The 11,176-nt window shown below is 38.8% G+C and overlaps 1 protein-coding gene across 1 annotated transcript in view; it reads right to left on the bottom strand.

Moving 5' to 3' along the window:
• The window catches only part of LOC103797801 (protein lin-7 homolog A-like), a 42,428-nt gene extending 31,265 nt beyond the window's left edge, over positions 1-11,163 (bottom strand). The window contains exon 1 of the mRNA XM_009070033.1: positions 11,002-11,163. Within this exon, the coding sequence (XP_009068281.1) occupies positions 11,002-11,163 (162 nt within the window). The remainder of the gene's footprint in view (positions 1-11,001) is intronic.
• Positions 11,164-11,176: the final 13 nt, after the last annotated feature.

Here is an 11,176-nt window from a genome sequence, read left to right on the forward strand (position 1 = left end):
GCCCCAAATTTCATGCTATTCAGTAAACATAAAGGTATACTTCACCACGGCACATCAGAGTCAGTGTGCAGGGAGCAATGAGCAATGAGCTAAGCTGTTAGAAAACAGCAACATTATTGAGCCCTTTATAGTATGCACCTGTGAGTTCTATTCAAATTAATTATAGCAAGAATAACACTACCAGTGCTTTCATGCTCTAGTTTAGATGATATGGGCAGCAGTTCTAGATTTATTGCATTGTTACTTTACACTGCTGTGGTTAAACATTACTATGAATGCACAAATAAATATAACAAAGAACAACCATACTGAGCTCTCATGATTCATCTTGTGGTGAGGCTTTCAAGCTGCCTCACTTCTCACGTAGACACGGACAGCTCAGCCACTCACCCCAGACTGCTGTTACAGCCAATGCAGAAAAACAGACACTTGGAGGCTACAAATTCATCTGACCTATTTGAGATGAGATGAATCATACTCTGGGAGTGCCTGGTCCCTTTGCTGACTATAAAGGGATGGTTACCTGAGATGTAAATGCCTGCATCCTACATATTAAACATCTACATCAGTATGATGAAACCCACTCTCACTGCCCAGATATATAGTGAATGACTCATGCGAATTTCTCTCTGTGTGGTCCAGAAGGCATCATACCCCAGAAGAGTTGCATTTGACAAGAACAGTGTCATTACAAGATAGGGCAATGTGTTTTTGATCTAAAGCTTTTTAAAATGTCTTAACTAATGATTTTATGAATTTTTGTTTTCTTAATGTATGAAAAAAATCAACAAATCATGAGACATGATTGAGTATATTACTGCCTCATTTTGCCTGATGTGAAATGACTGCCCCAATGACATTAATGGCATATAGCCACGGGTTTCTACATACATTCCCCCAATTCCTGGGGCAGGCTCATTTTCTTTGGCTACTCATCAGACCTTGTTGTGGTCTATATGTTTCTGTATGTTTGGGCTGCACATGGATTCTGTTTGGTTCTAGCTTCTCAGGCACACCACAGGTATCGAAGTTCTTTGCTTCACCCCATTTCTCAGACACAGAGCCTGTGACCAAACTGTTGGCCACCCCAAGGCAGTGTTATACGTACCATACGTTTTCCCAGCAGCTTTGACAGCAACACATGAACATGACAGCAATGGTCTGAGGTGTTTTGCAAAATAACTTATAGAAAGGACAGCTTATTTGCACCTGTGATCCAAATACAGACAGCAAAATGTGCAGAGACTCCTCCATCCAGTATCCTCAATACCACAAAAGCTCTTCAGAGCTCAGATATTTCAGTCACTTTTGCTAGTTTGGGCAACCACTGAAATACTGATGTTTCAGACATATTGCTCCTGAATAGTCTGCTTAGCTTGTTCAAATACAACATTCAAACAGTTCCCTTAAAAGAAAAAATGTGTTCCTCTATGTTCTCTGAACCTCACAATATCTACAATGTAATACAAAGTAATCTTGCCCCCTTACTGTACTAAGTTTTAGCAAGTGATTTCTGTTCTTACCCTCAGCTAGGGATTTTCATAGCTTTAACCTACCATGAAGGCCAATTGGAAGAACTATATTTGCTTTACTTTGGTCAAACTTCTTAGCATATTCATTACTGTACATAGATAGACCTAGTCCAATTTTTTTCCTGAAGCCTTCACATGACTGATGTAAATCACAGGAGCATCTTTGTCAGCAGTTTTCAGATTTTGTTTGCTTGTTCATGTGTGAGATTGAACTGTAGAGTACCTAAAACTATTAAGAGTTCACCAGATACTTAGACCAAGCAGCTTGGTATTGCCACATTTCCAGTGCTGATTTGTAAAGAAATAAAAATGAATCACAAAACACTAAAGATTGAATTAACAGGTAATTCAAGATCATTTCAACAAGATGAGTTTCACTGGATTAATTCAAGCCTGAAGAATAATAACCCAATTACAATTTTCAAAGATGGGCATCTAAAATTAACCTTAAAACCTAATAATTTTTATGCACTTCTATGATCTTCATCCTTCCAAATTATTAGTTTCACTGCAATTTCGAAAGCAATCAGGATGAAGAGGTGCATAAATGTGGGTTTTAAAATATTCACCAGAAGATTTTGCCATCTGTGAGAAAGATGAAATTACAGCTACATCAACCCTTTACATTTGACAGCACCCACTGCTTTGTATAGAAGGCATTGAACATAGCACTACTGTTAAAACAAGTTATCCTTTAAGAGAAAAGATTAAAACATAAAGCTGAAAATGCAAATAGAGGAGCACTGAAAACTATGGTATTTTCTAACACAGTACTCAAAAACAAAGTGTCATGATTTTCTCCTGAATTAGCTGTAGAGAAAAGTGAAGGGAAGGTAAAATTCCTTTTCTGTTGTTTTTTCTTTTCTGTGTATGTAGTTTTGACTTTATGTTTCTTAATCATATCTGTTCTTTGTGATCATAACTCTGATTTAAAGTTAGCCACTCACTATTGAATATAACAGATGAGACATGATTCTGATTCTTTTTTTTTTTTGCTAGGCATAGTAGGCTACAAATATGTTACAAGAAGGCAACAGTTTTTAAAAAGTTTATTTCATATTCAAATAAATATATATTGTTTATATAAAGAATCTGTAAGTATATATTAATTAACCCTTGTTTCCTGCAGGAAGCAGGGTATTTTGTAGTTTCAGACTTCGTGTTATTTAACTTCTCAGTCTTTCTGAAAGCATTTCTTTACAAAGTGAGACTGCAGGTATTTAAAGCAGGTTTTTGCCTTACATGGGATATGTAAAATGGTGTTCTGTCTGGCTTCTTGAAATTTTGAAATAACAAAAAGAAAATCCCTTGAAGCAAAGCTCTAACTCCCTGAGAAATTCAGTATGGTGAATAGACCTGGCCTTAACGAATTAAGTTCCTACAAGTTGAACTATGTGAAAACAAGGAAACTGCCTGCTGTTTCTTGAAGCCACGGATATCTTGTAAAGTGATGCCTTGATGACTCCTCATCTGTCTCCTGATCACAACATCACTTGATCTTGTAGGATCAGTTCTGCCTCAGGAGACACTGCTCACCATGCTGGAGTGGACCTGCTTTAAACACTAGGCAAAAGCACATGGGACACTTGGCTGGAACTGCAAATGTAAGCACTTAAGAGTTTCTGATCCCAGATTAAAAGAAAAAAAAAGGGCCGATACATTAACATAACCCAAGAACTGTACTTAAACAGAATACTCACTTTTGTGTTTAAAACCACAAGTATATATAGAAAAAACCTAAAATCAGTGAAGGAATTGAAAATTTGACTAAGCCAGAGAAGCAGAAATAATTACAAGGAATAAGCTTGTCTGAACAAAGGAAAAACACAATGAAAACCAACAGACTTTTAGCTAAAATCCATTCTCATGCTCCCCTGCCTAAACAAAATCAAGTATTTATATGCCCTATGTGAGCATCACAAAACAAAAGTATTGGCCATATGGGCAACCTCCTGCCTTTCCCACTCTGCTACTTCCAGCATGTGTTTTTAGTCTACACCACAGAGATTTTTGCTGGCAGGGAAGAAGACAGGAAGAGGGGAAAAAAGGCCCCAACAGGTGTCTCACAAAGGGAGGTAAGGTTAACTTAGGGATGCTAATTCTACTTCACAACAGGCACCATGTTCAAGCCAAAGCCCCAACTTTCACTTTTTTCTCAGCTCATATGTCATTACTAGAATCTCCTGCTGCCTCCTCTCAGTTCTTATCTCTCCAGCTAATCTTAAATTATTTTATGTTATTACCAGAAAGATGAGAAAGATGGCTGTGGGCTAATGGCAAGTGTACACAGTGACAATACAAATTGTCACTTGATGTCTAGCATCAGAATTTTATCTTCTGTTTTTTTGAGGTGGTTTGAGAGTCTAGTGAGATAAGAGTGAAAAAATGTCATGTGTGCAAAACAATGGATGCGACACAGTCATTACATACACATGTAACACTTTAGGTTCAAGTAAGAAGATAGTTAATATTATCTCTTAAATTTTAGTGGATTTAAGGATATTGCTTTTTGCAGACTGAATCCCTCTGGCACCTGGCTACATACTAGTCATTTCTCAAAGGAAAAAACTGTTCTTCGAAAGTGTGTATATGAAGAGCTACAACAGCAAGAATATAAATAAAATCCTTGGGTAATAAATCCCTGTAAAGCTAGGCAGTACAGATATGCTGCTGGTAGACTTCAACAACTGACCACTGTTAGCTTTCAACTTTGAAACAAATATGACCTTTGAAGAAAGCTGTGACTATGCTGAATTGCTGCAGCAAGTTAGGAACAAAACCTTGAAACAGAAAAACCCTGTTGTTCACTCTCATCTTTGCAGTTCTGGCGCTTGATGTCCTACATGTTGAACGCTGACAAGAATTGGAACAGGAGTACTGGAACTTTTCTTGGGTTGCATCTTGATTTTGCAAGGTATCTACCTAAGATACGAGGGGCGCACACTTTGACATGGCTGTAGCATTAGGTTGTAGCATTAGGATGCTGTATAAATTAGTAGGAACTCCATAGCTATTACTATCAGGTTACAAGACTCTTGGGCTACAGAGGGGATCAGACATACAACCACCTCTTTTCCCAAAGACTGCTTCATAGCTTTTAAAGCCTTCATGCCTTCTTCAGGTTTCTCTGGTCTGTCTCTGCATAACGAAGAACAGCTATATTATCCTTTTGCTCCTGTGCTGATTCAGTAAGTACTGTTTCACAAAGACACTGCTATCGAAAAGTAAAGAGATACATACATTTCTGAAGGCTAAGACTGCTGCTAATGGCCACAGTTATCCATCTAATCTGTTTCAAGAACACTGTTTCCCAATGTTTAACTGATTGTACAGGAATTGATACCTTAAGGTCTAGGAAAACATGGTTGAAATAGAGAATGAAAGAGTTGGTGGATGTGAAGGATTAGTGATTATTAAACATGGGCTTTTATTGAAAAGAACCAGTAAAAATGTAACTTTGGTTTAGAAGAAATAAATTCAGAGTCTATTTTCAGCAAAACTCTTCCTGATACAATTACCCCTGTTTGAACAGAAAAAAAAAAAAAATCAATGCTTTGATGCTCTGTGTATTAAGAGATACCATCTTTCAAACAATAAAGAAAAATCATCTTGTGATCTCTTCTTGAAATACGGTTTTCTGATCATGGGTTTTTATCTCTTTTTTCTTACTATTATTAGCAAAGTAGCAATATATTAATAACACATTATGAGAAGCTGTGTGCATTGCCTGATAGCTTAGCTGAGTTGCATTTGAGAAATCTGAGGTTTATTTAACCACTCCATTTTGGACCCTGGTAAAACAAGGTCTCAAATATGTGTACATATCTCCCTCTGTATTTAACACATCTAAGATCAAAGCCTGTGGTTTACATACTCAGGAAAACATTGTTATTATATGTAATGTGCATTTATGAATTAAATCTTCACATCTGAATAGAGAATTAACAGTTGAACGTTTCTCATTCAGAGGCTGACTCTCCAGCAAATGTCTCAAAAGAAGATTAAACTGACTGAGATTAACTTTGAAAATGCCTGGATTTATACATATGGGTGCAGTTCATAGCACATTAGTATTCCTTTGAAATCTCAGAAATGCATCATGTGAAACAAATTAACTGTATGTGATGGAAGGCAGACAAATTTACAGTTACATGCTTCTCAAACACTATCTGCCTTAGCTTGTTTTTTTCTTAAATCCTTGACTTTTCATTATTTGTTTCTAGTTAGTAACAGAAATTAACAGTTTTACCTAATCCATATTTCAAATTCTATCACACTACCTGCAAGAACAGCATTTTGTATCTGAATAACACAGGTCAGACAAAAACTTATACTTTTATTTTTTGCACTTGCATGAGGGTCATCTATGCTAAGGAGAGATGGGCATGTGTGTGTCCTGAAACAGCAGACTCAAAGGACAGAATATCCTCTGCATAAAGCTGATGACTTCAGTAATTAATCACATTTTTCAAAAAACTTTCTGTTTGGTATCATCATCTGAGAAGTCCAACTCGGACAATAGGACAGAACCAGTTGCCTGAGACGTATCCCACCTGGCACAGAGCTCCCATGTGCCCCAGCACCTCTTCAGGTCAGGACTCCACTGCCAGAGACATTTAAGCTAGACATGTGCATCTAACTTTTAAAACCACGTATTTTTACCACTCATGAACACCAGAGAGGACATGTAGGTAGGTACTTGCTCCTACTCCAGCTCCACAATTCTAGGTGGCACAGCTGAACTACACACTAAACTAACCAACAGTTCCACTGCATAGAACCTCATAAAACATCTCCATCATCACCCACAAACCACCGTCTCAATCCACTTAACCTTAATCCATCGCTTCATAAAAATGATTTTAAAAAATTATATAAATGTTGATACAACGATGTAATAAACCCCAAATATTTCAGTCTGTGACTAGAACTGTCACTTTTTTTTTTCTGTCCCTACAAACAATAGGACTTTTTATTTTGGTGGAAGAATGAATTTGGTTATTTATATATCCTCAGTTTGCATATCAAGTGGAGAAATGTTAGACTTAAAGTGTGAGGCACTTGCAGAAGTATTTTTCAATTTTAGTGTGCAGGGCTGAAGAGCCAGAGAAGATATCCCCATGACAGCCAGGCAGGGAGCAGCACATCACTTAGCACTGCTCCACGGGGCTTCACCCTGTGTGAGAGAGACCTGGCCTTATGCTGCTTCCCTGTCAAGAACTGTATTTCACACCTTATGAATCTGATTCTGTCTTCCTGATGAGTAAGTTTTATTTTTTTTCCAAGACAGTAATACATTATAATAATATATGCACAGTCTACCGCAACTTATGCTCAATACAATTTCTGTTGTGTTTATATATATATATATATATACACACACACACAGATGGGGAAAAAAATCCCCATTTATGTAGGCTATGAGGATGTAATAAGAAGAAAAATGACAAGAAGAGATGAGGAGGAAGGAAGGGGGAGTACTCTAGCAAGTACCCATGTATATTAATGGTCAGGCGCCATCTGGTACCACATCTGACAGAGTTTGTTTAACATCTCTAACAGCTGATGGCAATTCCAAGCCCATTCATATTCTTATTTATTGTCACTGAACATGGTGCCTTATAAAGGAAATTTTGGGACATCCACTCCACTGGAAGAGTATTTGCTTGAATTCATAAAAACCAACAGAACTCAGTTACACATTACAGCCAAACAGCAAGAAGCCCTTCCAGTTTCCAAGGATGTATTTGAAAGCAAGAGAAATTTGGTTGTCAATAGCCAATAGCTATGACCTTGTTATGAAACTTCACAGGGATTAAAATATCAGCACTGCATATTCAGTCTCTTCATATTTCTTCTTTTATCCCCAGTCACACGAAGAAGTGAAACCATCAGTGACATGAATAGTAACTATATAGGGAGAACCATAGTTGGGCATGGATTATTAACAAAAGGCAGTTTAAAGTCCCTCTTCACATAAAAAGATATTCCCTTGTTCTTAATCATGAGATGGTTTTTGCACAGGCTAATTGTATATCTTCAAAAACAAGAACATTTGAGAAATTCCCTTTTAAAGCTGCCACATCCATGATCCTATGCAGAGGAACCAGGACTGAGATTTTGCAGCAATCTGAGAAAACACATGGTTGGTTTTCTTTCAAAACAGATCTTCATCTTGAAAGGAAGAATACAAGTAAAATTCAAAGTATGACAAGGTTTATGAAAAATTTGCCAGATGTTTAGCCAAACAAAAAAAGTTCAGATAGAGAGGAACATTTATAATGCATGGCTAAAAAGACATCTCCTTCAATTTGCAGGCCTCTGTACAACCACTCGTAAAATCTGTGCCAAGGGATGCAGAGAAATCTATTCCCTCCTAATATATTTCTGGGATCATAATGGTACTTGCAGAAAATGCTTCCATCAGACTCTGCTAACACACTCTTTAAGTGATCCCACCCACAACAGGCTCCCATTAATTTATTATTGCTCATAACATGTACCTGCAGCACGTAGGAACTCACAGGGGGTCCTCAGATAACCATGAGGACATGGGGGAGATGATGCTGCACTTGGGGAAAAGCAGAACATTGCCACTAGATGTGTATGCCGCATTTGAGACAACATTAAGCTGCTGAGGTGCCGACAGTCACAGGGCAGCAGAAGAACAGAGGATTAGAGGAGGAAACTGAGATGCTGAACAGTGAAAATGGATAAAGATTATGGGTAATGCACAGAGTGATGTAGTTAACTGCACAAGGGCTTTGACAGCATACAAGGGACACCTGGGGAAATAAAAAGGGGAAGGCAGCAACTGCTGGTCATGGGGTAAGGTGAGTCAACGCCTCTGTGGAAGACAAAGGACATTGAGAGGAGAGGCAAAGGCAGCTCTGCCCTCCCCATACAGAGAAGGATGAGATGCAAGGTGTGATGAATGGTATGCCAATACAAATAAATACTGTTGGAAAATGCCAACTAACTGCAACCAGCGCTGTCTGTAAGCAGAGTCAACTAAACACATACCTATGGAAGAAGTGAAAAATAACTGTATAGGTGTTTTTAAACAGTTCTCTTTCAGATCGGAGTGACCACTTTGGTTTTTTTAATGGAGGTAAATTAACCTGGGAATGTACTTTAAATCTATAACCTTGAACATAAAATGAAAAAAAATTAATAAAAAAATCTCGACCTTGCTTTTTTTATTTGCCATTTTACTAAAGACAGCACTGTAACTTTCTGTCTCAACTTGGAATAAGGCATAGCTCCCTATACCTTCAGGGTTTAAGCTCTGAATCAGCCTAAAAAATTCCCCCAGTTAGTTCTGATGAACACCAGAGATTACTGATGGCGGTGGTATAAATTCCGGATGTAAGACATTGCAATAAAGTTAGGAACTTTGTTACTGACAACACTTACTTGGCTGTTGGAAGATATCCAGCAGACAGGCACTTTCCTCTCCCAAAGCTCCGAAATGCTGGGGCCACCCTCCCCTAAGTGGTGCCACACGTAGCTACACTGCTTTACACTTCCTCCCTGAAATAGTTGCTGATTTCTTCCCCTTCTCCCAGCAGAGTACCATGTAAAGGTCAGGCAAAAGCCTTTGAGATTAAATTGTAAGTGATTAAAATTTCCATTATTTTGTGAACTTGTTCTACATATTAAAGAGCCCTAATGGAACTTGCCCACATTTGTGCAGGTAGAAAGGCACATGATGATAGGAATTAAGGAAATTAATTCCTGTGCTTTGGACTGAAGTAATCTTCCAGAATGTAATTGGCTTTCAATCATTCACACACAACATACCCTTCACCTTTAAAAGGTAATTCATTCTACCATACAGGTTTTGAATGCCATTTACATCAGGCTTTAAGAAAGTTCCCATCTACGTACTAGAATACAGTGAATATCTTTTGACCAGGAAGAGACCATGTCAGAGTGTAATCCAGATTTCTGATATATGTATCTATATGATGCTTTTACACTTCAGCTACACTTAGCAAGGGGAAATGCAGAACTCTTCCTGGACAGAGATCAAGCAGCAATTCCCCCAGCAACGCAAGGCTAACAATACCACCTTTCCTGAAACTCTCACTGTTTTCTTGCTATGCTGAGCTCTGTGTGAGACATGGCAAAATGGATGTGAGTGTACCAGACTTTTCAGGGCTGTGCCTAGATCACAGCAGAGCTGTGCAAAGCATAGTGATGGTAAACATAGCCATGGCTGCTTTAACAAAAGCAATAGGAATCTGGAAAATCTCACCATGTAGAACTTTCCTTCTCCCATGGCTGTGAAAGACAGACTACAGAGGCAATATCTGGAAGCACTAGGTATGGTCTAGTTGCTTCCCGAGTTCCTTCAGCCCACCCTATTCAGCTGCTGTAGCAGCAACATGTTACAGGCAATGAAGTGTATCCCTCTGATGAAAGGGCCTTCTGCAGACCAGGTGTGGCATTTAAATCTACTTCCTCTTGAATGTATTTTCATTTTGCACATCACATCCTATCATTCTGTGATGTTTTATCTCACTCACACTAATATCAGCCCTGGCTGATGACCAGGAAGACTGTAATGCTGGCAACCCTGCCAAATAGTTAGGCGTATCCTGGACCAAGACAACAGATGCTTGTATTTAAATTAGGACTAATTTGCATTTTTGTGTATTGTGGAATTTTTAAAGCATAGTTTTAGTAATAAAAAGGAATGTGTCATTCTGAAATAGTAACACTGTCCTTTGAAAAGCCAGGTTTGCTAATGGATTGCCATCTGTTCAACCCTTTGCCAGAAAATAGATTTGTCCTGCTTACTGAAAACAGTATTAGGGTGAAACTGTAGATTACACAGTGGATTTCTGAGCAGTTTAATTCAAAGCGCAGGCGAGCACTTTCTTATTTCAGTAAAAATAACTTTAGATTCTCCCTTTATACTAATATTGCAATTTAAGCCCAGCAAACGGCATTTAGAGTACTTTGTGGGGTGTTTTGCTGTCAGTTCTAGAAAAGGTACCTACCTCTCTTTTACAATTTTGAAACCGAGTTTGCGTTTCTTTTGCATAGGATTTACAGCAAAAAGCTCTCTATCTTACTTCAAAACCCCATTTTAATCCTCTGGAAAAGAAAACCAAAAAACCCCAAACATTTAAAATGCCAAGGCACTGGCCTCAATTATGCTTTCAAGAGTACAAGATTTATACGGGCTGGGAGTCTCTCAGAGCCTCTGGATGCAAGTAAGGACGAAGGACATCCCAGCAATACAGTATCGGGAGCTCTCTACCCGATGGAGTGGAAGGAGCAAAACAATTCAGAATGGTAAGTTACTCTCCCTCGAAACCCACAGGAATCTAATGACGTTTCTGCTGAGCCTTGTTACAGGAACAAATGCAGTGCACGGGAGAGATCCGATTTTTACAGTCTGGCGGTAAAAGCTGAATTTTAGCATAACTTCAGGATTTCAGCATGCTCTTACACTTACCCGTGTAAGGTTACCGACAGACATAGCCCCAAGGCTACCCAAACACCAACCGCTCTCCCTACCCTGACGGAGCCGCTGTCTGCAGGAACAGGCAGAGCCGCTCTTTCGCAGGGCAGCAGCATCGCCGCCGGCGAGCGGAGAAGTTGCGGTCGCGGATCCCATCCCCGCACAGCCC

The sequence above is a fragment of the Acanthisitta chloris genome, unplaced genomic scaffold (genome assembly GCF_000695815.1).
Source record: "Acanthisitta chloris isolate BGI_N310 unplaced genomic scaffold, ASM69581v1 scaffold7342, whole genome shotgun sequence".
In the NCBI taxonomy this organism is placed as follows: domain Eukaryota; kingdom Metazoa; phylum Chordata; class Aves; order Passeriformes; family Acanthisittidae; genus Acanthisitta; species Acanthisitta chloris.